Below are 27,940 nucleotides of genomic sequence, written 5' to 3'. Positions count from 1 at the left end.
CAAGGTGCTTAGTTGCCAGCTGTTGTTTAAAGCACGACAAATAACTATAGCACCCACCTTTGTTTTTAAAGAAGTTCCCATGGCAGTGGTTAATAGACTGGGTCAGAGAACAGCTGGAAGATTTGTTCAGAAATGGATGAGCTCAACTAGAATTGCTGCTGTGGGCCATGTTTGGGTCATGCAAGACAACCAGGAAAGTTACCCACTGAAGTTTCATATTGAGTTATAGGCATCACTGTGGTGTTCTGTATGAGGAATCCTGAAGCTTTTAGCTGAAGCGGCAATACTTGGTTCTTTAAAAAACAACCAACCAAAAATCCCACCCACCCACTTTCTAGACCATATGGAGGTCTCATGAAAGTGTAAGTCCTGCCGAGAGCTGTAATTAGAAGTAGTTCCTAGGCTTGAAAGTGAGCAATTCCTTGTTCTGGACAGGAAATGTTTGAGTGCTCAGTTTGAATTGAATACTGGTATGCTGGGCAAGGGAAGAGAGGAAAGGAAAGGCAAGGAATGAAAGAACAAGGAAGGAGCAGAAAGTGGTTGTCTTGAAAAAAGCCAATATCATGGTTGTTTGAATTACTTGCAACAGAAGTAGTATGTAGTCTGTTCTACTGTGTATCATTACATGGGGCTGAATTGAGGAGCACAAAGTTCATTTTGCTACTCATCTGTGTTAGTGCAAACTTTTCCTTTTAATTCTGACACAAAATATTAATCACTATTTCTGTGTAGGATTTTTAAGCCATCTTTACTGAGGCTTTGTACTGCTGTAGACTTTAATTTTACATAATGCAATGGAAAAGCACAATTAACTGGAATCTTTTTACTTGTAATACATGTAAAAATGTAACTGCTGTGGTTTTGGGGGAAAGCTGCAATAAAACTTAGGAATCTGCTAGATAGCTTTGTGGAAGTAACATCAAATCAGCAGGTTTTTAATTCTGTAGTAGAAGCCTATCAATGCTATCTTTTCCAGTAGTTCTACAAAAGCTGTCTCCGAAGTCTTCAGTAGCTTGTGTAGTTGCATAGGTTGACACTGCTCTCCCTTTCACCAAGTGTATGTAGACCGTTGATTATCTGTGCTTTTACTGAACAGGGAAGGAAGAACTGGAGATGGAGTGTGAATCTCTATTCCCTTTGAAAACCTTGTTTTCACTAGGAGTGTGATATTTCTTGAGTACTAGGCACCTTTACACACAGATGCTATGGCTTGTGTAGACTTCCCTGCTGTAGTTTTTCACTTCTGCTTTCTTCACTCTGAATCTTTACTGTGAAAGGTGGTGAGGTGCTGGAACAAGTTGCCCAAAGAAGTGGTAAATACTCCATGCCTGGCAGTGCTCAAGACCAGCTTGGACAGAGCGTTGGGTGACATGGTCTAGTGTGAGGTGTCCTTGCCATTGGCAGGGGGGTTGGAACCAAATGATCTTAAGGTCCTTTCCAACCCTAACTATTCTATGATTCTATCTGCTTGGTAATATCTACTATGATCTAAAAGTGTCTTCTGGTGCATGAGCTTCAATGTTAAGTGCTTGCATGTTCTGCCCTCTGTCAACAATCAAGTAATATTCTGATTCTCCTCTCAGTTTCTTTTGGAGCCATGACTCATTAATTCCAGTTGATTCTTTAATTACCTGAAAAATTAACTCACGTTCTGAGCAGCAGAAATTGTATTAGCATTTTAGCTGGTTATCCTATCATAATGTTTCCGCCTTGGGGGCATATACACCTGATCTTTTTTGCCCAAGAATACCTGAAATTTGCTATTAAAGTAATCCTAGTTTGTCTAGTTTGTCAGTAAGTATTTTGCCTCTCCATTCTCAGTTTCCCTTGTTTCAATACAGTAAATTAATGAGGTTTTTTAATTTATTTGCCCTTCGCCTGCTGTGTCAGGCTTCTTTGCTTCATCTTTGCTTTCTTGGTGCTCTTTCTAATTCTCTCCATAAGAGAATGCCTATGCATTCTTCCCAGTGTATTTTTCAGTCCTGAAGTGCCAAATTTTTAAGAATATGTATTTAAAACATCCTCTGGTGAGTTAAGCTGGTCTTTCCAGTGAAAAGAGGAAAAATAAGGAAAAATGAGTGCAAGACCAACTGTGTACACTGATACTACTTTGAGTCTACTCCTTAAGTGTCTATGTGATAGGAATTACTGTAATTTAGTTTAGACTAGAGGGAATATTTCTAAAAGCACAAAAGAAGTTTATTTGTTTTTCAGTCAGTAAGGCATGCAACTAACTGTCCTTGTCAGCTCTGCAAAATCTTCAGTTCCTTTAGGATGAGTGATGGTGCAATGTGAAATCCATGAAGCCAGAAAAGGGGCACATACAGTAGTCCTTGAAATGTCATATCTTACTTTAAATCTGTTTTACTGCTAGGAATAATTCTAAACTATTTGTACTGTAAAAAAAAAAATAAAGGGGAGACAGATTGGGACTGTGAGTGATTTGTAATATGGGTCTTGCAACCTCATGCCAGTGATTCCAGAGCTTGCATTAGAAAGTTAGGGGGGATTGGAACTAGCTGATCTTAAGGTCCTTTCCAACCCTAACTATTCTATGATTGCTAATCGCTGGAATTTCTAGTATGTTCCCAGGGGTGGAGACCACCGAAGAATCAGATAATTTCAAATAAGTTTGATAAGCTGCTGCATTCAACTGGTATGTTAAATACATTGGGTAGAATAAGTCATAGCATTCAAATTAACATTTTTATATAATTTGTCTGAGGAACCTGAGCTTGATACATTTCTTCTCTTAATGAGATTATGATGCTTATTAATTTATTTTCACGTGATCGGTCTTCTAGGAAATTGTACCATGTGATCTTAAGCTTTGAACCTCTAATGCTTCAGGCTTACTGCATCATGATTAAACTAAAATTATGTTTTGACAAGTCTGTGACTGGAGGGGCCAAAAGAGCAACTCGACTTGTAATTCTTTGGGAGCTGTAAACTTAATTGGTAGTGATGAGTCTTAGGTGGCCTATAAATTTTTTTGCATTTCTCCCTTTTTGCAGTACAGTTATGTTTCTGTTTTCATAGGTTTGCCTCTAAGAGCGTGATTCCTTCTTCCCCAAAGCAAATAGTCTGATTTCTTAGGTTACATGAATAATAAAGATTCTACAAGACAAGCAAGATCCCTAGGGAGCTTTCAGTGACTTGCATCCATTGCTGTTTCTTCCCTAACTACTAGCTGTTGTACTTTTTTTTCCTAGTAGACAATAGTAGTATTGCTTTTGTGCTGATTGTGTTTCTCTAATAATTACAGCTATTAGTACTTGTGGATATTGTTACATAAGTTATAATTATGTTACTTATACCCTTCAAATAAGGTAGTTTAGGTTTTATTCTTCTTTCAACTTTTTTTCTAGATTTCTACAAGGTAGAACTTTGATCATTGGTTTTCATCAGGCTTTGCTTTCCATAAAGCTATTCTGTGGAGGTGGGGTATGTTCCAAAATAGGTTTTTTTTAAGGTCTAGAAGCATGAAAAACTTAGTGCTTTTTAAAAACATTTAGGAACTCCTCAGAGAAAGTGTATTTAGAGCGTTTAATGGCTGATCTCTGTCTTGAAATCATTTTATCTCCTGTATTCATTATCATGAATGAATATCTAAATGTGACTTTTGGTTGCAAATTTGCAAGGTTAAAATAGCACTGAATTGCAAAAAGTCTTAAGCTTTTCTTGCAAAAAGCGATTTTAACTTGCAGGGACTTACTAATCAGCTGATACCTTATTTAAGCCATAGAAAGATGTAATACAAAGGCAGTAAGAGGCTTTGGTAGACCAGCTGGAATGGAATGGAACAGAACAGAATTATTTATTTTCATGTGACTGTTTTACAGGTTGAAAATTGGTGTCCTCGTTTACCTTGGAGAGCAAAAAATCCTAATGAAGAAACTGATCAAAGAACAGTGGTAAGGATAATAGTAAAATATGAAATATAATTCAGTAATTGTGATTCATGCAAAAAATCCTGGAATCCTGTGCCACATAAATGCTGATAATACTAAAATTTACCGTTTTTATTCCTCAGCTCCTCAAAACTGAAGGGAGCATCCTTGATTATATATATGTTACTCATTATGTGTCTTCTCCAGTCATTGTGTCACATTGCAGTCTTGGTGGTAGATTTCCGTTAAAAACCATTTAGTGTTTACATTTGTGAAATATCTGAGATACCAAGAAAAATTCCAAAAATTAACAAATCCATTCACCAGCGTTAAGTGACCATGTGTGAAGCTGCCCAATTTTATGGTCCTATTAATATATATAATACATATAAAAATGCTTTAAGGGAAGTGGTATATATACATTTCAGTTCTGTAGTAACATTTTCATTACTCCTTTTTTTAAAAAAAAAAAAAACAAAACTCTACAGCATGCAGGTTGTTTCTAAATGCTATAGCCTAATTATGTAGCACATAGATATTTTAAGATAATTGCTGGGCTGCATATGAATGTTGCTTACGTAATTTAGATATAGGCTGTCTCATTTTGTAAAACCAATTGTTCTTAGATCAGTCTAGCTATAAAAGCAGTATTTCCTTTAAAATTTGTAATCTAGTAATGTTTCTTCCTTTATGATATAGTAGGATGCTTCCTTGTAGATTTTAAATGATTCAAGATATACAAAAATCTTCATCTTACTGAATCTTCAGCATACTGTTCTGATTTTATGTTTTAGAGATCCTTTAACCTCATTTTGAAGGACATGAACAAAACTAAATCTTATATTGCAGAAATAAGTACATTGTGGAAGCACTACAAACATAGTGCATTTAAAGCCAGATTTAATGGGGTTTTAGGCAATGTGATCTAGCAGAAGGATGGTTGGAACCAGATGATCTTCAAGGTCCTTTTCAACCCATACTATTCTATGATACTGTGGGGATACCAAATACTCCTAATAACAATAACAGTAATTTATGTGGTTTAGAAATGTCTGTTTAAAGCTATCTTAAGTGTTTGAACTAAAACCTCAACTTGACTTTAGTGTTAAGTGTGTCTTATTTTCCTTCTTTTCCATCTTCTTTCTGAATGAGAGATGAAGAGCACACAGTTCACATTTGGCAAGTTTTTTCACTTCTGGAGAGTAGACTGTGTGAAGTCTAACAAATGTTTTGGGGTTTTCTTAATGTTTTAATTGAAGGCTGAAATTCGTATCAACTTTGATAATCTCTACAAAATGATGTCAAGACATGAGGAATTCAGGTGGATGATGTTACGCATCAGAAGAATGGCTGATACCTGGATTGAAGCGATTAAATCACTTGCAGAAAAACAGAGTTTGGAAAAGAGAAAACGAAAAAAGGTAAATAAAAAGATTTTTCATTCCTGCCACTTGCAGTTTTATAGGCTCTTTTAAGCTTCTTATTCCAGAAGTAACTTCAGAGTGGAAATACCAAATATGACCAAAAGGCTCATGTTTATATGTATGCCTCTTTTCAAGAAGTATTTTGCTGTTTGAAGTTACTGTTACAATGGGTATTTGTTTTAACAAATAGTTTCACACACTTTCCATGAGTCATTCTTTGAGTAAGTTTTTAACCTCTTTGATTTTGGATAAAATAGAGACTATGTAGAAGATTCTAAAAGGAAAAACTGTGAATTTGCAGCAGGCTATTGAAAATTGAGTGTTTTATGTAATGGAGCAAAAAAGTTGTGCATCTTCTTTGTCCAAAATTAAGACTTTAAATAGCATAATTCTCTTTTGGATTTGAGTAGACGTAAAGTTGACAACAGCTTTAGATTGTTGAGATTTGTAGAGCTCAAGGTCGTAAACACCACAATGGGTTTCCCTTCCTTCTTAGTGGAGCCAGTCCTAAGTGACAGCAAGCCATGCACAGTCATGTTTCTACCCTCTCTTTAAACCCGGCTGGCTGTAGCCCAGCGCCTTGCTTGACAGTCTCAGTCTTTGCATGACATCTGTATGCCATGTTGCAGCTTTAATGTTCATCACCTACTACAGTCCTGGAATAGGCTCACCCTTTGTAAAGGAGCAGACCATCTGTTTCAAGCAGTCCTCCAGCCTGTTTTATTAAAGAAATCTAACATCTGGGAATACTAAACTCAGGAATAAACAGAAACAGTATTGTCCTGCACCGGCAGTTTTGATGGGATGCTCTAGTTAATTCTTATTCTTTGCTTTTAAAAGTCCTTTGAGGTTGGGCTTTAAAAAAATAATGGTGATTTCGTTTTAATATGTCCAGCTCAGTTCTGGGAGCTGCAAGAGATTAGAATAACATGGTTTTTTGAATGGTGCTTCTTTATAAAGAGTGACAGATCTTTATAAAATCGTCACAAAGGTTTATGGTGTTCATGAGGTTTTAGGCTTGCCACTGTATGTACCCACACTCAACAACCAGGTATTTAGCAAAGTGTTTGGAACTCGGTTTCTGTGCTTTGCTGGAAACGCAAGCAGGAATTTCAGAGAAATACAGAGAAAACTCCTCTGGTGGCAATGGAGAGGAGAGCTTTGGAAAGCATCCTGCTACTATTATACAGTCTTTTCAAGTTCTTGTTGGCTTGTCCCATCCTTAACTATACTGTCTTGCCTAAACAAGTGTATCCTACTTGAGAATCTTAAGTGGTTATTAAATCAAAGTAATTTGCCAACTGTATCCTGGGATACATCAAAAGATGCATGAGCAGCAGGTAGAAAGGGTGGCAGATCAGCAAAGCAATGCAGTAACATTCTTATAATTATTGTTTTGGAGATCCATTACAGAATTAAGTAAGTCATTAGGGTGGGAGTATTAGATTTTTTTGAGTTGATATTTTGGCCACAGCTGGAATTTAATAGGAAGAAAACATGCCATGAGGTATAATGGTTGCATTTCAATGTTGATAACTCGTAACATATGACTTTTCTTTCCAGATTCTTGTTCATCTGGGGCTCTTGACAAAAGAATCTGGATTCAAGATTGCAGAAAATGCATTTAGCGGTGGCCCACTTGGTGAATTAGTCCAGTGGAGTGATTTAATTACATCTCTCTACTTACTGGGCCATGATATCAGGATTTCAGCTTCACTGGCAGAGCTCAAGGAGTAAGGAGATTACTTTCACTTTTGAAACTGGAATACAAAAAAGGAATTGTAAACTCTTAAAGCTTCCATTAACAGTATATAATTTCTTGAAGCATAAAATGAAAGTGGTAATTCACTAAACATACGATAGATTATTCTCATGAGCTGAGTATATGTACTATGAAAAGGATAATGTGTTTCTTTGTGGCTTCAGGCTCCTGAGACTTCATAAATGAATGTTGTAAAATTCAAGCTAAGCAGCTTATCTTTAACATTGCAGGTGCTTTAACCAGCTACAATAGGAAAAGTTACAGACTAGCCTAATTCTGTGTCCTTTTCTTCAGTTTCTGCTATTCTTCATGCAGTATCTCATTTTAAAATAGAAGTGTAGATCCTTTAAACACATTACTTTTGGTGTATTTAATTGCTAATATTAGGTCAAATTGCTACCTTGCTCGTCTTTGTCTTGCTCTGCATACTAGTTCAGCATTAGGCATTAAACATCTGTTTTAAGCTTGAGCACGTACACTTTTTCTGTAGCTCTTCGTTTTTTTTTATGACAAACATAACATCATTTTATAGAGAGCACTTGCAATATGAAGCTGTCAATAGAAATCTGAAATTATTTAAAATAATTTCAAAGTACATTTATTTAAATTATTTAAAATAATTTCAAAGTACACTCTAAACATTACAGCCACATTACTCTTGTTTAAACTAGATGGGGTTTTTAGTGCAAATTAGCGCTTTACTGATGTATAAATGTTTCTTAATAAATGATGAACATCTTTAGAATTTGAATGTTCTTACATGTTTTCTGGTTTGGAAAAAATAAGTGTAAAGCTTTTTTGAAAAGGGAAATTATTGGTGTAAACAGTATTACAGCATCTATTCAACATATTTGGAAAGTACTACTTTTCCATATTCCTTCTTTCTTTGTTTAGGATTATGAAGAAGGTTGTAGGTAACAGATCTGGCTGCCCTACCCAGGGGGATAAAGTTGTAGAACTCATTTACATTGATATAGTGGGACTCACGCAGTTTAAGAAAACGCTTGGTCCATCATGGGTACATTACCAGTAAGTATAACACTTATTGACCTCTTAACTGCTTTGTTAAAGAGTTTTTTTGAGTAACATGTCAAAATATTGAGGTGAGTACATTCACATTGAATTTATTTAAAAGTGAAAATATGGTTCTCTGTTGACTTTCATTCTTAGGAATAAAGGGGCTAAGACCTGTTTGTTGCATACCATCTTTATGCCCCCCAGCAAGTTTGGGGTTCTTGGATTCAACCATTTTTAATCTGAATGAATTGTATTATCTTTCTGAGGCATTACCTTTGCCTTTCTTTCTCTCCCTTCCTTACACCCCATCCCCTTTGTTCTGTAAATTAGTAGATGAGCTGAGAGATTATTGGATCTTGTTCAGTTGGAATACCAAAGGCATATTTTGCTTGTCCATGTTTGTAGCTGTACTGGATTGATGATTGTGGACCTCTATCTATGCTAATTATACTGGGCAACAAATGCAATGCAATTTTTTCTGTTCCATCCCTGGAGATGCTGGGCAGAGAGTTGTTTTCAGGGACAGGACCAAACAATAAACTGCAGTTGTGCTTCTGTAAGCTGTGAATATTTTTCCATTAGAAATGGAAGATGGTGGTCACAAGAAATTACTTTGTACAGCCTTCTTAGCATCTGAAGTTTTAGAACCGCCTTTCTTTTTGTCATAACTTTAAATCAGCAAGCTCCCATGTGCTGTACCGATATATATCAGCGTGAAATAAAACCAAATCTAAATTACTGACTTAGATCTTTCTATACACAATTGAATTAGCTGTGTTTTGTGATCCATGAAGTCCAGTAAATCCCACTTGAAGGAAGGTATTGAAAGGTGTTCACTGCAGGCAGAAAAATTGTTTTCTTTCAACTTCAGGATTTTCTAGAGCTTTGGTTCTTTTCAGCATATTTTTAAGTGAGAATCCTGTGATCAGTGTTACTGATTAGATTACTATTATCTCTATTTACTTTTTTTTTTTTTAAGCAAAAGAGTAAATGGTTATTCTGTTTTATAGGATCCTGCTAGTAAAGATAATCCCGTTTTCCACTGAGCTACAGTTGGTTGGTTGTGAGATGTAATTGTCAGTAGGTGATCATATACAGTATTATAGTCTGAATATAAACCCATACTTACAAATTTGAAATGTTTCTCTCCTTTTGTTTTGAATTTCCTATTTGGTATGTTCTGTAACGAAGATATGGAAATACACCATGATACTGAGAATATTAGATTAACTTTTCAATTTTTCTTGCTTATTTCATGAATCATTAAATCTCAAGTTGTCAGTCTGGTTTTCATCGGTTCCTAATTTGTGGTAATGACTGACACTTTCTCATTTAGGAGAGTAGAATTAAATTTAACACTAAATAAATGCCTTCGGTAATATAGGAGTTTTTGTTAGGCTTTTGAAGAAGAAAATAAATTCTTAATGCCTCTCTTCTGCAATCTTTGATTTCTTGGAATGGAGGAAGACCTTGTCTAGTCCATCGTCTTTCTGAAAAGTAGGTTGAATGTCTTTCTCCTTCTTGAGAGACTTGACTGCAAAAGATGTCCCAGACACTGTTTTATATTGTTAAGCTTTTGTTTGAAGTGTTTTTTCTTGGTCTGGTTGCTTGTAAAGTGCCCATAACTGCTTATTCTGATATGGTTCTGGGGAATAAATTGCTTCCGTCCCCTCTCTCCCAGCCTCTAGACTGTCCTTTACCCTGTTGTTCCTTCAGTTTGCTTTTCTTCAAAATAAATTTAGGGGGTTTGATCATTAATTACAATTCAGGTTTTTCAGACCTGAGAGAAATCTCTCTAATTACTTGATACTTTTTCTCAAGTTCAGAGTACAAAACAGTGTCCAGAGTTTAGCAGGGACTACAGGATTGATTAGAGCAGAAGAATTAATCCATAGCTTCATGCACACTATCTCCTATTTGAGGATCCACTTGCAATTATGTTTCTGTTTCTCAGTGTCATGAGTTACCTCATAAATTTTGTCATCAAAATAATAAGTTAAAACTAGTAAGTACAGTATAAAAGCATAATTATATGGTTTTGCTTAATTCATTCCAGTAAAATAAACATGATCACAAATAAAGCTGGCTTATAGCCTTTGTTCTTTACAAACTTTGATTTCTCACTCAGTTGTGTTTAATGTCAATAGGAATAATTCTTTGTCTTGAAAGAGGTGTTTTGCTTTGTGCCATATGGTTTTTCAGGAGAAATGTCAGCTCAGTTTGATTTATGCAGACCAGACTCAAATACAGATAAATTAAAACTTGTTTATTCACTCTCAGATTGGAATAGAGTGGTAGAATAAACCCCTGCCTGCAGAGCAGTGTCTTGATAAGAGTGCTATGTGCAATTTTTGTGAGTGAACTAGAGCCCTGGGGATTTTCTTGGTAATTGCAAATCAGGTTTCTAGAATTGGTAGGTCTAAAGAATGACCCTGCAGTTCTGAGGGGTGAGAATTTCTAAACAACTGAAACCCTGTTTTGTACGTCTGAGATCAGTAGCACCAGTGATTCTCTGTAGCACATGCTTTATCTGAGTTATAATTAGTGTCGTAAATAGTATGAATCTAGCAAAACAGATCTCATTTTTGAGGTCACTATTTTCAAGCAGACAAATGCCTGGACATACTGTTTTTCACTTCTGAAGTCTGGATATTTGAGAGCAATTTCTGGGCAATGAAACAACAAAAAAAATAGTAGCTTAATATAGTTTGAGGAGTGCAGCACATTGCCTTTCTTAGCACCCTCATCCTCCGTACAGCACATAGAAGTCAGATTTTTTTCTATTTTTCCCGTTTTTCTACAGTCTCTCTAGCAGTGACTCATTCCCAAAAGCCAAAAAAACAGCTAGCTTTATTCTTGAAATAAATTAACATGACGGCTATCCTAAAAAAAGTGCAACATTCCTGCTTTTTGCATGTTCTCTAGAATACATTTGTTTTAGGAGGCTTATTTTCTGACTCAGTTTCTACATTTTAAATGCAAGTACTGAGTGGCCTGAAAGTGAATGTGTGTGTCTGCAAGGATTTGTATAGGCAGATATGAGCTGCTCATGATCTGAGCTGGCTGGACAAGCAGGCTGGAGTCCATGTATCTGTGCTGGCACATTGCTGTACCTGAGCTCAGTGCACTTGTCGAGCTTCCAAACCAAAACTGGGTGGATCTTGATCAGCTTGCTCCCAGGAAAATGTCTATGTCCACTGCCATGTATGTACCCCTTGTTTAACTTTTTGTGCAGGCATAAGCACTAGTTGCTGACAGCAGTGAGTGCTGCTGGACACCGTTGCTTGTGTAAACAAAGATGAAGTATACGTAAGTAGAGAAAAATTATAACCTCAGGTGGGAGAAGGATATGTCCTTCCACAAGGACAGCCCCATTAAGATTGTGCTTATGCCCAATATTTCTGAAAAACACTCACTTCAAAAATTGTGATAATTCTGAGTTACTTTTGTCTAGGTACATTTATTTTTTTTTTTATATTAGGCCCCAAAATGATCACTTCTAATATGCTATAACAAGAAAGATGACTTTAATATGGATGTTTCTATAAGGAGTGTGATACCCACCAATCCTCTGTTTAATTAGTCAGTGAATAGACTAATCAGTCTGACACCAATTCCATGCTATAATTCTCTGCTACCTCACTGCTAAAGCTACTTGACATCTTAGGAGGGAAAGAGGAAAGTGGGTGAAAACTGACATTAAATTCAGTCTAAATTAACATTTTTATTCAAAATATATGCATGATTTAAAAAAATGCTGTTTTGCCATTTACAAAATGAAATATTTCACTTTAAAAGTGCTAAAATGTTGTATGCAAAATCAGTCTTTTTGTTTTAAAATAATTCAGTTGAAAGAGGTTTAAACCACCAAGTGACACAAATGGAGAATACAGTACTTGGGTAGACAACTGAGGTGTGCCTGCATATGTTAAAATACCAGTTCAGCATAACTGGCATTAATTGCCTTAATTTCTAAATTTAAAATCTTTACTAGTTCTTTTCTGCTGTATTTCAGGGATTAGATTCACTACTTGAACCTTTGATATTTCATACCATTTCTGCACATACTTACACTTTCTGCTGTGACCTTTTTCTCTTTTCCAACTTACTTTATGCCTGAATCATATAAATACTTTTTTGTTTTCCCTGTTTTCTGGTTTAGTGTAGTTTCTATTGCATCACATTTCCTGCCCCGTTTCAGAAATCCTGTGTGTGTTGGACATAGTTACACATACCCTTGTGAACAATTAGTGCTACGCAGCTTACATCTGGATACAGGAAAAAGAGAGGAAACAAAGCACTCTGAGATGACCACATGTGATTTAGTGCTCCTTACATAAATAATTTGACAAACTCCAGTAATGTTGCAATTTTTCAGTAGCTTTCACCTATTGTTCATTCTCCCTTACTCAAGTACCTGGCCAAAAGCTGTACATTTGATAAAAATTTTGTTTTAAGGCCTGCCAAGAAATAAGAGGGTTTTTATTACTGAATGATTCATCAGTGCAGACGTTGTTTTGGTCCTGCTGAAGTCTTTTGTACGATGCAGAGATAACTGCCACTGTTGTAAAATATTTTCATTGAGATCAGTTGACATGAAACACTGCACAGAAACTGATCTGTCAGCTTTGTTGTTTGGTGAATCATAATGTATTGTATATTGCGACTTTCTTTCCGCTTGAAAGATCTCTGTGAAGATTTAACAAAAAAAGTAAATTTTCTCTATTTGTACTTTCAAAGATAGAGGTGTCATTTTCATGTGAGAGTTTAAAGGTTGCTGTTTGGTGGTTTGCTTTTTTTCCTTTTTAATAGACACTTTGGAGAAAAGAGACCATATAAAAAATATGTACATGTATTTTAGGGACCAAATTCTTTCATCTTTTAAAGCTGAAAGATGGCTGGAGCTAATCCTTTCACCTTTGGGGGGCTAAATTCTGTCTCATTTTAAAGCCAAAATCCTGTAGTTTTACTGAACTTAATATATATAGGCTTGAAGCATGGGAAGTGTTGAAGACTGGGAAGTATAGCCATTTTTAATAGTAACTTTTGTAGCTTCCTCAATTCTCTGCCACCATGAGGTTGTGTCTTTTCTTTGGCACATACAAGCCCCATGATAAAGCATTCAGTGATAAGAGTTCATACCTTTATAACATAGCGGCACATAGTGTGGGAACAAATCCTATACATTTTTTTTTCTGAAAATTGTTAAGGGGGGCTGAAGAATGGTAGGGTCAGCAGCTTTGGAGCCATATAGTCCAATTAATTTGCAGTATAGCTAGTGGTCAGTATGATGGCTATAAGGTTTGACATAAAGGTTTGGCAGGCTGCATTTTAGAAACACAATTTCTAGAATCCATATGCTAAAATGTGTGCTGCCCTTTTCATACTGAGACTTTTTCTGCCTCTCATGTAATATGGACCCTTTTTGGAAAGGAGCTGCTCATAAGTGAAGTAATTTTTTATTTTTTTTGTCAAGGAATTCATAGGAGTGAAATGAAGGACTGAGTGTGATTCTTTTCGCTTCAGACCCTTTGTAGTCCAGCGCCAAGGTTTCTCTCAGTTGTGTACTGTTTCTTGCAGACATTTTTCAATATCTTTTCTTCAGAAGTCTGTGACAAAGTGTTTCATAAACAAATGGTCTGTCTGACTGTAAATATTCAGAAAATTAAGCTGTCTTCAGTGCTTCTCTAGTGGGTCTAATTTACCCAAAAGTCAGTCAGAACCTGGAGACTGAATACAATTGTCTAAACACAAAGTAATGTTCTACTCTGATCTTCTTGGCATACGGCCCTTAGCTGTTGCATTTGATTTTGTGGTAATGGGTGAGAATATTAGAAAATAGATGAAGAATCCTCTCTTCTTCTGCCTAAATTCTGCTTCAGAGCCCCAGGAATGTAGGTGACCACAGTAGCATTCCCATAAGCTCCTGTAAGCTCTACTTGGATGTTAAAGCATAACTTTGTTCTGTAAGAACAAAGAAACCCAAAACAAGCTTCATGGTTGTTATTTGAATGTCTGATATATCCTTGAATTTGCTTATCATAATGTCTTTGTGAATGTAATATGAACAAAAATGTTTGAAATGTATCTTTAGTTTATAAATCATCCGCAGTTGCAAACGCAAACACATTTTAATTATCATAACTTACATATATATGTATATGTAAGTTTTATATGCATGTGTACCTACAGTAAATTATTGCTCTCTTTTAGGTGTATGCTAAGAGTTTTGGATTCCTTTGGAACTGAACCAGAGTTTAACCATGCCCATTATGCCCAGTCTAAAGGCCACAAGACACCATGGGGAAAGTGGAACCTTAATCCACAGCAGTTTTATACAATGTTCCGTAAGTATCCCTGTGTTTATAAATAATTCAGAGCTTTTACAGGGAACACTGTCATTGAGAAGAACTTCTGTATTATGAAAGGTAAGTTCATGGTTTAATAAAATGCAGCTTACCGAATGGACAGAATCGTGTCAGTAAGTGTCTGTAGACTGTGCAGAATCTCTGTTGTGCTTCCATGCAGCAGCTGGAAAAAAACAATATCAACTTAATATAAATAATGGTAGGGAAATTTATTTTCAGGGTACCTGTGGGAAGTGGTGATTGTCTTTATATTCAAGTGTCAGTGAGTTAGCTTTTGTTAATTTTGCCTTCTCAAATCCTGTCTATGGAGCAATAGGGTTTTGGCAAACTTGCTAGACTGCATTTTTATAAACTAAAAAATTATACATTTATAAACTAAAAAGCTCACATTTCATCATGTTAAACTGAAGTTTGTAGCTGAAGTTTGTAACTATGTTAACTAGGTTTCTTTCTTTCTGCTTTTTTCCTCTGAACAGCTGAGCAGCACAATTCCTTTGCCATTTCTTTTTGCTCAAGATTAATAAACTAATACTCAGCAAAAATATTTTTTCTCTACTTTTTTACGGATTTAAAAAATTTTAAAAATTCAAAATTTAAAATTTTAAATTTTAAAAATTTAAATTTTTTTTACGGATTTAAAAAATTTTCACATAGCTTTTTTTTTCATCTTGGGCATTCATCCTGAGGTGAACTGATTCACCTTTATTTGCTAGCAGTGTACAAAGCTATTGAAAAACAAGTAGTAGATTTCTGCACTGCTTTAGCTCTCTGAAGCATTGTTAAATATCTCAAAAGAACACAAAAAATTATATAAATCCTGTATATATTGGATCAGATTAAATCATTACTGTTAAACCATACTGGCCTGCTCTAGACCCAGTCCTTAACTTCTTTGACTTTATGGCACTAGGTTCTAGAATCAAAGGATCTTTCTCTTGCATGTTGTAGTAGTCGTTCAAGTTTGTAATCTCTGAAATATGCAGAAAGATTCACTACTGCCAGATAGCTTGATGTTAAGCGAAGCTTAGGGAAGAGGAAAGGTTATACTTTTGTGTGCAGGAACTTTTCAGCCCAAGTCTGTAAGGAAACACTTGGCAGTGACCAGGTTGACTGCCAAAGTGTGGTGGTGGCCCCTTGTCTGAGACTAAGGCCAGAGCATGCACTGTTCTCTGTCATCAGACTTCATAGTCAAGTCTCGCAAACTTTTCTGCTTTTCATAGCAGAAATATACATGCTGCTGTCTGGTTGACATGCTTTTGATTTCAGTTGCCATGTAGAATTCTTGAGAGAGGCATATTTTGTCTGTCAACATTTGCTGTGCCAGTTTTTCCAGAGAAATATAAGTGAAGGTTGTTCAAAAGATAAAAGACTGCATTCACAGTTGTTTGGAAACAAGTAACAAAATGTGTGTTGGGGAAATGTGACTTAGAAGTGGTTGCAGAGTCTGTCTCTGGACATAGTAAGCATAACTTGTGCCTTATCCATGTGATTTGCTATATTTATTGGTTTATGTTCTAAATGGAAAAGGATCTGAAAGCTCAATATTTAAACGATCCAGCTGCTGGGAAATTTGTGTGTGAGGTCCTGGTCAAGATAGCAGCAAGGATGATGAAGCCTTTGAGGAAAATAGTTAAATGAATACTTGTGGTACAGCTGTGTGTGTGTACTCCTCAATCCCACTTCTTGAAATGCAGAAGAAACTAAATCTTCTCTATAGAGATCTCTGTCATGACAGCATAGACTACTGTCACAGTCTCTTGTTCAGAGCAAATCACTTCATATAATGGATTTTCAGAAGTGTACAACTGTATCGGAATTTCAGTAAATAACCATTTCCAATTTTTACGACTGGAAATGACTGCAGCTTTTCCTTTACAGAAGTGGTAAATGGATTGCAGGCAAACACATTCTGAAGTCATGAGTGATTCCAGTGCTGTCGATTATTGAAGGGTTTTTTTGCTTTCTGTACTGCTGTAGAAGATTCAGCATGTTTTGTGATATTTAAAGGGTTTTGTTTTGTTTTTTCTCTGCTGCAGAGGTAGCACCATTTTTATGGGGTTGTGATTAAAAGCACATGTTATGCATCAGTAAAGATTTTATGACAGATTTGAACCCTGGACAGCTTCCAAAAATCCCCAGACTCTTATTATGTTTTGAAAACTCTGATTATAAGGGCAGAAAATTATTACTGAGCAACAAGAAAGCCATACTCAAACCTGTGGCATATTACCAAATGCTTGACTATTCTCTGAGCTTTCCAAAAGCATGAGGGTTTGGGGTTTTTTTACCCCTTTTTATGTTTTTAATTTAAATTCTTTTATGCAAAATAAGAGTACTGGTACTTTTAAAACTGCGTGATGCTGCTTGAAAATTTGAGTGCTTCCTTTCAGTGATGTTTGAGCCACTGAATTCCACCAGTTCTGAGTGCTAACTTTAACAAAAGTTTTTCTTCTGGGTGAACTGCCTTGCCTGTCCTTTGAATGCAGTCTCTTATCCAAAATATGAAGGGATAGAAAAATGCCCCTTGTCAGGCATATTTGCTGTGTGTTATTTGCTATGCTAAATCCTAAAAAGTCCTTGGGTCTGAGTGCTTAGTTGTTGCTGAGGCATTTTTTTATGAAAAAGAGTAATTGTCATTTGTAAGACTAAATGTAATGGCAGAAGGAAGCGTACACTGTGTATGGTTTCTCTGTTCTACTGCATTATCAAGCTCACTGATTTCAGGAATCAAAAAGCAGAGCCCTATAATTGCAATAGAATTTATTTTATATATAACCTTGGCTATAGGTTTACCACTGCATGTATCGTAAGTGCCTGGGGCCCTGTCTTTGGGTTGGGGTTTATTTATTTTATGGGGTTTGGGTTGTGTTTTTTTCCTTTTTTCTTTGGGGTTGTTTGGGTTTTTTTTTTGTTCTTTTTTAATAACTTTGCAAAATGTGCTTAATAAGAAGTTATCAGCTTGTGTGCCAGAATTTAAAAGGGAGGCTTAAACCAAACAAAACAAAAAACCCCTTAGTTTTAATGGGCCTATAGATCTGTGGAGATCAGTGGCTAATATTGCTGGATGTCACTGCTGGAAAAAGACTAACAGAGGCTACAAATAATACAGAAAACTTACGAGTAAGTTGTCATCCTTTGCATGAACTTTTTGTCTGGGCGCTGGATTAACAACTGTTTTGCCAAGATAGATCTGAGTGAATTAGGCAGTGAAATTTGTGTTATTATCAGCATAGTGTGATTTGTAGGCTAGTAATGAGCATGGATAGGTAATATGCAGTGAGTGGGATGGTCAGTGTTAGCTCTTCCAATATGGGAGGTAAACCCAAGAAATTTACTAGAATTATTTATGGCAGTGAGCAACATACAGCTTTGTTAACAAGCATAAACCCAGGGTTTTTTCAAGTTGTTGGTATTGCATCGCTGAGATTATTAAACTGAACCTCTTCTGGTTCTCTTATCTCTAATAATAAAATAAAGCTCAGCACACAAAAAATCGTTATCATTGGCCTCAGTCCAGATACAGAATTTTTATTGTCAGAAATGAGCCAGAAAGTAACTGCTTACTTCAGTAGACATACATAGCAGGATTTAATAAGGACTTTATTGATAATAAAGCAAGCAAACGTATCTCTCTCTATGAATGCAAAGTGATCTGTTAAATAATATATTCCTTATACCTGCATTTCTAACAATATTCACAGTGTTGTAACATTAACTGATACTTTAAAAGGTTTTGAATATGCTCTGTGTCTTACAGCTCACACTCCAGATAACAGCTTCCTTGGATTTGTGGTAGAGCAGCATCTGAATTCCAGTGACATTAAACACATTAATGACATCAAAAGGCAGAATCAATCTCTTGTTTATGGCAAAGTAGATAATTTCTGGAAGGTGAGTTTTCTATGCTCATGTACTTGAGCAAATTTATTTTGATCAAAATCATAAAGCAACTTAATAACTCTACAACTAAGTATGTGCTGCATTTTGAACTGAAAATTGTTTCACTAAAGACCATAGAAGTGTCAATCTTGTTTTATCTCCCCATAATAATATCAGAGTTTTATTTCTTAAATATTGCAATTTCTATATTGTCTCCCATCTGCAGAAGGGACCTGCAGAATAACAACTATGAGGTTTGGTCATATTTTCACCAAGTTAATGTATCTTGTGTTGTTAAGCTCACAGTGGCCTCTGTTTCTTGTCCACTGTCCTTTTCTGGATCTTCTTCCAGGCTGCCACACCTGGGAGTGTGTGTCTCATGCAGTTTCCAAAGAAAAGAGATTATTTACTAATAATGGGATTCCTTCCAAGTAACTGCTAGCTCTGTGTGCCCACATGCACTGTATGCCTTCCCTCCTGCCTAAGACCCTATTCTAAGCCACTTGTCAACTGAAAAATGAGCTGATCAGTACACGCTGTGCCATACATAGGACCAAGCAATATGACAGTGTGAGAGCATCCATGCCTCACATTTTCTTTCCTTTTCTCTTCATTGGCATGAGACTATCAATCTTGCAGTTTTCTGAACCGCAGAAGCAACATTTAGTCTGATGACTGTGATTATACAGAATAAATTCTTGAAAACTGTTAGCTACAAGTAAATGGTCCATCTGTGAGACAAAATAAAATAAAAACTGAAAAGGCATGGGAGAGTGTTGCCATTGGTAGCAAAAATATAGAGCTGAATGCTCTTTTGGCCACTGTGCTGAGAAAAATAGGTATATTAGCTCTCAGGTTTGTGTTTGGGTTTACTGCACTAAGCCATGTAATCTGTGTCTTGAAAGGATATTTTGCTTTGCATCATAGTAAATACGTGACAGTTACTGTATTTGGCTTATGGTATAGTGTGCCCCCATCTGCATTAGTCTGTCTGCAAAGTGGTGGAGCAGATCTGGGGTCCTTTCATTCAAGTCTTTCCTAGCAGAGGCTGTTATACTTGGAGTTGCTGATCTCATTATCAGTCTCTTAGGAACAGTTGCATGTAATAATTATCTGTACTTCCTGACCTGATTTGCAGTGCATATCAGCAGAACAACCTGTTGAATACTAGTTGGATTTAAGGAACAAGATAGTTGCTTAGTCACCAGGGTTTTTTTTACTGACGTGTATGTCTTTCTCAGTTTATTCTTTCTGCATGAATTCAGAACTGTATGCCCAAAGGGGAGATTTTTGATTGCCTAGTCTGAGTTTCTCTATGACACACAGGATATTCATGGGCTGATTAAGACAAAAACATGGCTTTTTTGAAAAGAACATCCAATCTTGATTTTTAAATAGCACACAATGGAAACCCCACTATTTCCTCTGGTAACATCCTCAAATAATTGCCTTCTCCCTGAAGACTTTGTTTTATGTCTAGTACAGATTTCCAAATGGTAATTTTCAGTCACTGGACAAAATCCAGTAGATTTTGTCTGCTAGACTTATGATGTATCTGTTCTGTTTCCCTATAGGAATATATAGGTTAAGTTCAAAGTAACCCATAGTCATCTCCTGAAAAGCCTGTATATACTGAACCCCTGAGAACTTTGTGCTTTCTCATCTTTAAGTGTTCTCATGTGTCTGAACCTTTAAAAGATTATTCACATTCCACTGGAAATATGAATGTTAGCAAAGGGAATGTGGGCCGTATCAGAATCAAAATCAAACAGGAAATATTATGAATGTATTGTTAGGCATATCCCCTTTTCACCATTAGGAACTTGTGTTTATACAACTTCTCAACTTTTTAAAGAACTAGTGCTTATCAAGTCACTGCTCTGTTTCTATCAGTATTGCCTGTCTTGTTTCTTCCAAGATGTATGACCTGCCTGTATTAAAATGCTCACTGTATGCTTATAACATCAAGCATGTTAAAACTGTGATTTGCAGATTGTAACTGCAGTCATACCCATATGCACTGGTACATAACATGCAATCACCATAGATAGGCTTTGAATCAGTGACAGAGTGGGATGTCCTGGAGTGATAAAATGCAATTCTTGTGACCAACAGAAAGCCTGAACTAATCTTGCATCTGTGTTATTTGCTTATTTCGTGTCTCCGTCATTTTTCCTGTACAAAGCTCTTTTTCATCTGCCACCAAGGCTTGTACTGAACTATACTAATCTATTTATCTTGCTCCTTTTTCTTATATTGAACACAGCTAATTAATGAAAAGTGTAATCTCCACAGAATACACATGTCACTGCTGGAGCTGATCAGTCATTAGTGAAGCACAGTGGGGGGGGGGGGAGTGTGTTCCAGTCCCCAGGCTAAGATGCTTTTGGGGAATAGCAGTTGCAAATAAATTGTTTAATTTTAAACTGAGGAGGTTGAAATGGAACTAAGGAATTGCGTGGAGCCTCTTTTTCCCCTGGAGGTGGGACTAGAGTAGCTAACTGCCATTTAAATTACTTGCCATTTCATCTTTGCTAGAAATCCCCATGTCTGCACCTCTGCTGCCTGGCTAGGCAGAGTTGGTGATGCTAGCTCAGCCCACCAGCCTAATCTGCATACACTAACCAGGTTATTGCAGCTAGAGAATTATGGATCACTTAGAGACAATGCTGTGTCTTCCTACATCATTCAGTGGGGCTAAACTCTGCTATGAACATGATGAGTAACAGGAATACAGTGATGACTTCTGTTGGCATTTCTGGACACAGGAAGAATGTCAGCCTGTGGCCTGAGACCCCATTCACCCCACGTTACAGTGTGCAAGTCTGGGTACATCTTGCAGGAGGTCAGGAAGCATGTAAGCTACTGAGACTGTATGATACATCTTGTTTACTTCCTTCTGATAACTAAATCAGTCTTAAGTGGGTTAAGGATTACAATTAGGAGGCTCTAAAGAATTTATCAGTATTTCTAAAGGTAAGGCTTAAAGGTAACCTACCAAGGGTAACATTTGCCAAGTTTTGGATGTGTTTGTTGTAATCAAAACTTTGGGCGTTTGTCTGGGATTTCTGGCAGTACTAAGGTATAAAGAGAGTCTTATCTCTGCCTAAGTGAAAAAGACGGAATGAATAAAATGTGAGTGAAACCCACAATGCTCTCCATTATCAAAATTGGCTTTAATTACAGAACAGCTCAATTAAAAGGGAATGTTTGAAGCCTTTCATGTCATCTTAGCTCCTGTTGCGGTCTAAGTTTTTTCTTTGTTCTTCTCCCTGCAACTTCCTGTCATACCATTCCAGTACTTCTACCCTTAAGCCTTGAAATAAAAAAGAGTCAAGATTCATTTTATAGTATTTACTATTTCTTTTTTTTTTTTTGTGTGTGTGGGGTGCTGTGGCTTAAGTCAGAATTTTGCTTGTTTCAGAGAACAGCCATCAGTGCATAGCGTACAGTTGTATGATCACTGCTTTGAGTTGTCTTTAAAATGTTTATATATTTAAAGGCAAAATAATGTGTGAGTTTGTTGCTAATACCCTTGACAAGATGGGCATTCTTCTTAAACATACACTGTCTGTAAAAGAAGCTGTAAAGAAATTTAGCTTGTTCTCAATGGGAAAGTAAATAACCAAGGCTATTCTTATTATCTCCCCGTTATAGCTCCATGTGACATATGTAATTTCCCTATCGCATGCCCTCTTGAAGGAAGTAGGAGGAAGAAAAGTCAGAAAGGAGAAATTACACTTCTAGGAATAGTTCTATTACATGCAAAGATCAGTGTCTTGTTGCTGGTAGTGTTGCCTTTTTCCCTTCCTTCTGAGTGCTTTTTGTGCTTCATATTTAGCAGCATACTTTGGCTAAACATTTAATTTTTTAAGCTCAAAGATACATAAGGAAAGGGAGGAAAGATCCTTCTCACCTTTTCTCTTCAAAGTGCTCAGTAGTTTTGAACTTGCCTTGTGGTAGTTTTGTCTTACTCCAAACTGACAGCAACACCGTGATCTTTCCTATTGATCATAACCTACCCTAGTTGCAGTCACCAAGCTTCAGGAGCACTGCCTTGCTTTATGCCACATAAGAAATTGAAATCGACCACACACTCTAGTTCAGCACATCTCTAAAATGCAGAATTTGCTTCTGAAAAAAGTATGGATCAAAAAACCAAGTAAATCAAAGCAAATGAGAAGCTATAGGTGCAGTAAATAAGTTTACATGTATGTACATTTTGTAGGCTTATTCTTCAACATTATGAAAATTAGTATTTATTATGAAGAAATAAAGGAAAGGAGAGGAGAGTGTCTCATAGTTAGTTCTGGAGATTTCTATTCAAAGGACAAGAAATTCCTTGTTCGACATTAATGTCCATTACATGGCAGTGAAGTTGTCAAATCTTTAAAAAACCTCAGTGTAAAAAGCAGGCAAACAAACAGATTAAGAACTGCAAGAAATTATGAATGAAACAGATAAAGATGACAAGCAGAATTTCTGGCAGATCTTGAAGACTCAGTTCTTTACTGAGATGTTTATTCATTCTTTGTGCAAGGATTATATATGTAATAAATAACATATAGGTATGTGGTCGTGTGCGTTTTATGATGTGGTAGTTGCTTAACAGAGAAGCCATAAATGGACGTTCAGGGAAGAGCAAAAGCATGGCAAAGTTACTCAATACTTCGCATATTCTCTCTCTTCCCAGCTTTTTTCAGCTCAGGGTATTTTCTGAATCTGTTTGTCTATTGATAAACTGACTTTTGACACACTTCTGAGATCTCAGTAAGAGGTGACTTACTGAAAGCGCTTGTCATTTGGGCTGATTTTTTTCATGGACCAAAATCGTATATTATCATAATTCAAAGTCTTCATTCCCGAGTGATGTCAGTTAGCTGAGGTCCATTATTCAAACATGAAGCTAGGACTGGTTTTCAACATGTGCATCACTTTGTATTGACTTTATCAGTCATTGTATTTCCTAGTCACTTCATCCCTTAGATTACTGAGACAGCTTTTTCAAAAGCTTTACAACCCCAGGTGTTCAGTGTTGCCGTGTTTTTCTGCAACATTTTAAAGTTAGCTTCAGGTTTGCTATTGTGAATAGTATGTATTGACCACACGCTTTGTCACTTCTCTGTTCTCTTTCTCATTATGACTATTAATTCACAAGAGTGATACCCTTCAATCCCAAAGAGATTTAGTTCTTTTAAGAACGCTTGAATAGTTTCTACATGTTGATTGGCTTCTTCAGAGAGCGCTACCAATTTGGTGAGAGAGGATTTCCTTGTACAGAAAGAATTGACTATTGCAATTTTGTTGGGTTTACATGGTTACATAGTTAACACTTTATTTAAGTTAGATTAGGTTGATTAGGTTTTTAGGTTGGATATAAGAAGGAAATTCTTTCCTGTTAGGGTGGTGAGGCACTGGAATGGATTGCCCAGGGAGGTTGTGAATGCTCCATCCCTGGCAGTGTTCAAGACCAGGTTGGATGAGGCCTTGGGTGATATGATTAAGCGTAAGGTGTCCCTGCCCATGGCAGGGGGGTTGGAACTAGATGATCCTAAGGTCCCTTCCAACCCTAACTATTCTATGATTCTAAGTTTCAGAGAATTTCAATGTGGAATTCATACTTGCTAGTCACGAGTCACTGCATCTTCTCCAGATCCTGTATAAATTCAGTACTCTGCATTAAGTACTCTGCAGTTAGCAGTTTGAAAGTTTCATATTTGAGCTCCAAAATCATCTACTCCTTGTGATTTACCATTGTAAAACCGGTACAGTTAAACACTGTATCCGTTTAAATGTCTTAATATTGTACCTTGAATTCTGCAGCATTTGTGCTTTCTTCCAGTTCCCCAGTGGGATGGGATTTTCATTATTCAAGGATGTTTTGAAAAGTCTTTGAGAGTGTGACAGTTCTTGGAAAGAGAAAAAGAGGTTTTCCAAATCTTATGTTTTGTGTCACAATGTCAGCTGTCATACACTGCATATACACCGGATTTTGTCTTACCATGGACTTGACGCTTTAGCAAATAATCACCAAGATGTTAGGATTTCTAGACTTAACAGTGTGCATTTAGGATATACACAAAGTTTAGATCTTAATGCATCATGTTTCTACAGCGTATTTTTTTGTAGCTTTTATACTTAAATTTTTCACACACCAAACTTAAAAATTTCAACACTTCAGATTGTCATCTTGTCAATATTGTCCTAGTGGAAGACTTATCGAACAGTTGTCATTTGATTTCTTTGATGAGAAAGCCCTTATCATGATGCTTTTAAAAGTAGGTGGAAATAACTGACGAAGAGTAATAACAGTTCTGCAGTCAGTGATCAACAAAAAGTACTTTCCTGAGTGGCTTATTTATTGTAGCCGCTGAAAAATTGTTTCAGAAAAGGTTTGCATAACTGTTACTGTTACATTTCCTTTTTGATTCTGAGGACAAATTGGGGGTTTTTTTGATGTTGCGTTTCATATTTGAAGTCTAGTTTTGTCGCATGGATAGCAGACAGATAGAGGTGAAGAGTACAGTGAAACAAACTCTGTGGAGAATGCTGATTTTGCATTACTAGCCAGCAGCCCACGGTCTTTTTTCTTTGAATTCATTTTGAAGAAAGCAAAAATCTGGAGTTTATGTCAAATGATTTAAGATAAAAGTTGTATCTGCACCCAAGCAAGCAAGGAAGTGGATTAACAGTTGAAGGAACATTGGTATTTTGCAAATCACATTTCTTGATTTATTTACTTGTAGCCTTTCTATTTATAAATGCCATATTTACGCTTTCTCATTTTCTAATTCAATGGTTTTAATGTTTAGAATTGAATTATGTGTCCTGCTTACTTTTGTGAAGTAGGTTATTACAAGACATACTTTCATTATCAGAAATAACGGTTTTCTACAAGGAACGTGGAAATTCAGGACTTCTTAAATGCAAAAGTAGGTAAATGTTACTGAGATTTGTGTAAGGTATAAGGTATTTTGCTAATGGTATTTTTATGGTACTTTATATTTTATAAAAGCAGTTACTTTTGACTCAAGATGTATAAGGGAACAAAGGAGTGTTGTGGATTGTGCCTTCTGAATTTTTGGTTGGGCTTTTTGTGGTTTCCTTCAGTAAGAAAGACTTCTAGAAAAATTTATGTACAGGGAACAAAGGGAAGATACTGCTCTTGATTCCAATTCTTTAAAAATCTCATTTGATTAAAAGAAAGAGGGTTGTCCTTTGTGGGATGAAAGATTTCTCTCAGCTTTTGTGCAGTGGACTTTTGTGGACTTTTTTTTCATCTTTTTACTCTTGTGGTTTGAAAACTAATTTATTTTTTTTTTTTTTACGGATTGATCCCTTTACTTGTGCCTATCTATCTATAAGTTTTCCTTTGTGAGAAAAAACTGTTGCTACATGCTCTGTAACGGAGTCTATAGTAGTTGCCCAGTCTTGTTGAGGTGGAAACCTAGCAATACCATTTAGAAGCCCATTATTTTCTTAATAGATGGAAAAATGGATGCTTTTTGGCATACTGAATGTTTTATCTCTGGTTTTAGACTCTGAATCAGGAAAGCAGTCAGTCTTATGCTTCAGTAATGTTCCCAGTTAAGATTATGGATTGTTGTTTCAGTGTTTTGTTTGCACTTTCAGAGATGCTTAAAACATGCTAAATTTATCAGTGCTTTTGCTTTGTTTTCCTAAATTGTATTGATAAGTTGTATATTAATGTTAAATGTAAAATTTAATTTATATTAATTAAATTTGATTTAATAGTAGTATTTCTAACATACTTTTGTAAATATAGAGTTTAAGTAAAAGCCCTCCTTCTGCCCCTGAAAAATACTACTGTAAATACAGTATGAAAGCCTGTCTTTATTTGTACTCCTTTTTTTTTTTTTTAATCCTGTATTCCCCATTTTGTAGCAACCAACTGCTAGTATTTGTATAGAGGACACATGGATATAGTAGGAAGATTCAGTTATTTACAAAATGATCTGAGGAATACTTTGGGCTAAATTCAAGGACTGTTGTATTTATGAAAGTGTTTTCAGCAGAATTTAGTCAATGAACTTCACAATAACACAGATGCCTCTCAGAATCCCACTAGATTTTTATTGGCATCACCTGTAAATAGAAGCCCTGTGAAGATGTTACATTTCTTTTGGTCCATTTTATATTCATCTTTGAAAATAAGCTAATAAAAATAAGATGGCAGCGAGGTCAGTTCAGATCAAAGATTTATGTAATCCACTGTTCTGATTCCAAAGATAGGCAAAACTTGATGTGTAAGGAATAATGTGAAAACAGCTGCGTTTCACAGCCAACAGAGACAAGTGGCTCATGGATTTCTTAGGCCAAAATTTGTGTGTCTCTGTTCAGTAATGCTTCATGGATTTTTCTACCATAATTTCCTTTTGAACCTATATAAAATCTTCAACAGTCCTCTAACCAATAATACCATTTCTCAGAAACTGTTAGAAAAATTGTAAAGACTAATAATTTTCATGTCAAATATTTTATTTCAGAGTAGGTAAATAAAAAATTGTGAAATTATCATTGAAATCATTATAGTAAGTGCAGTTTTAGGTTATCCTGGTTTTGTTCTTTCTAGCTGCTTGCTTCTTATATTTTTCTTGAGTTGGAGTGCCTTCATGTCATCAGTTTGTATGTCATGAGCCAATAAAATCTGAGACCAAGTAAATTAGTGTTCTTCCTATAGGCAGATTCCGTTAGCAGTACATGTTGCTCAAAGACCCATCCAACCTGGCCTTGAATACCTTGAATGGGGTCCACAGCTTCCCTGGGCAACCTGTTCTATTGCCTTGCCACCCTCACAGGGAAGCACTTCTTCCTTATATCTAATCTGTATCTACCTACAATCTACAATTTCTCCTGCACATTTGCAAAGAAAAGGTTTTACAATGGAATTTCTCTTAATAAAGTATATGAGGTTCTCAACAGTTTCTATTTATGCTACTTTACAAGTAGTGGGAGGAACATACTTTTGTGGTTATTAAAATTTTAAGTAAAAGGAAAAATAAAAAATGGAGCAAGCTTTTAGGTTTATTTGGGTTTTTTTAAATAGATTGTGCTAATTAACAATAAGTGCAGCCTTTCATCAAAATGAGAAAGCACATTTGTCTCCATTTGTTGGCAGTTTTATGTAATACTTAGCCCAGGACATTGTCGAACTGGTGCAGTCTTGGCATAGCTACCAGAAAAGGGCGATTAAATAATGAGGCAGGCAGTCTACCTCATCACAGACAGTATCACCAGTAGAGCAAGATAAAGCTAGAAGCCAGTTGTTACGTGACATTAAATACCTTGTGTATTTGAATGCAGACTGGTAATTAACTTAGCAAGGAAGCTTTAAGAAGTGGTAGTGTTCATTCACCTAGGGCTGATACCTTAATGCACCTCCAAGGTTTGAAAAGACAGGATTTTCACCAATCTGCTTACCCTGTGAATGAACTTCAGTAGAATTGTTGGCTGGCTTTCATACAGGGCTGTGGAGTAACAGTGTACAGAATTTACATAACAAAAAATACTGAAAGTAGAATTATCAAAAACTCGCTGCCAAGAAGTACAGGAACTTGTTGCCTGATTTTAGAGCTATTA

The 27,940-nt window shown here is 36.1% G+C and overlaps 1 protein-coding gene across 3 annotated transcripts in view; it reads left to right on the top strand.

Annotated features, from left to right (window-relative positions):
• Window positions 1–27,940, top strand: part of MGAT5 (alpha-1,6-mannosylglycoprotein 6-beta-N-acetylglucosaminyltransferase) — a 127,300-nt gene that overhangs the window by 77,965 nt on the left and 21,395 nt on the right. For all 3 annotated transcript variants that reach the window (XM_057407184.1, XM_057407186.1, XM_057407183.1), the window contains 6 exons: window positions 3,843–3,914; window positions 5,150–5,311; window positions 6,878–7,047; window positions 7,971–8,105; window positions 14,307–14,440; window positions 18,219–18,352. In XM_057407184.1, the coding sequence (XP_057263167.1) occupies window positions 3,843–3,914; window positions 5,150–5,311; window positions 6,878–7,047; window positions 7,971–8,105; window positions 14,307–14,440; window positions 18,219–18,352 (807 nt within the window). The remainder of the gene's footprint in view (window positions 1–3,842; window positions 3,915–5,149; window positions 5,312–6,877; window positions 7,048–7,970; window positions 8,106–14,306; window positions 14,441–18,218; window positions 18,353–27,940) is intronic.

The sequence above is a fragment of the Pezoporus wallicus genome, unplaced genomic scaffold (genome assembly GCF_028554395.1).
Source record: "Pezoporus wallicus isolate ANWC-B61680 ecotype Strahan unplaced genomic scaffold, APGP_CSIRO_Pwel_v1 contig_4166, whole genome shotgun sequence".
NCBI classification, from domain to species: domain Eukaryota; kingdom Metazoa; phylum Chordata; class Aves; order Psittaciformes; family Psittacidae; genus Pezoporus; species Pezoporus wallicus.
This window is presented reverse-complemented; position numbering and strand designations above follow the sequence as displayed.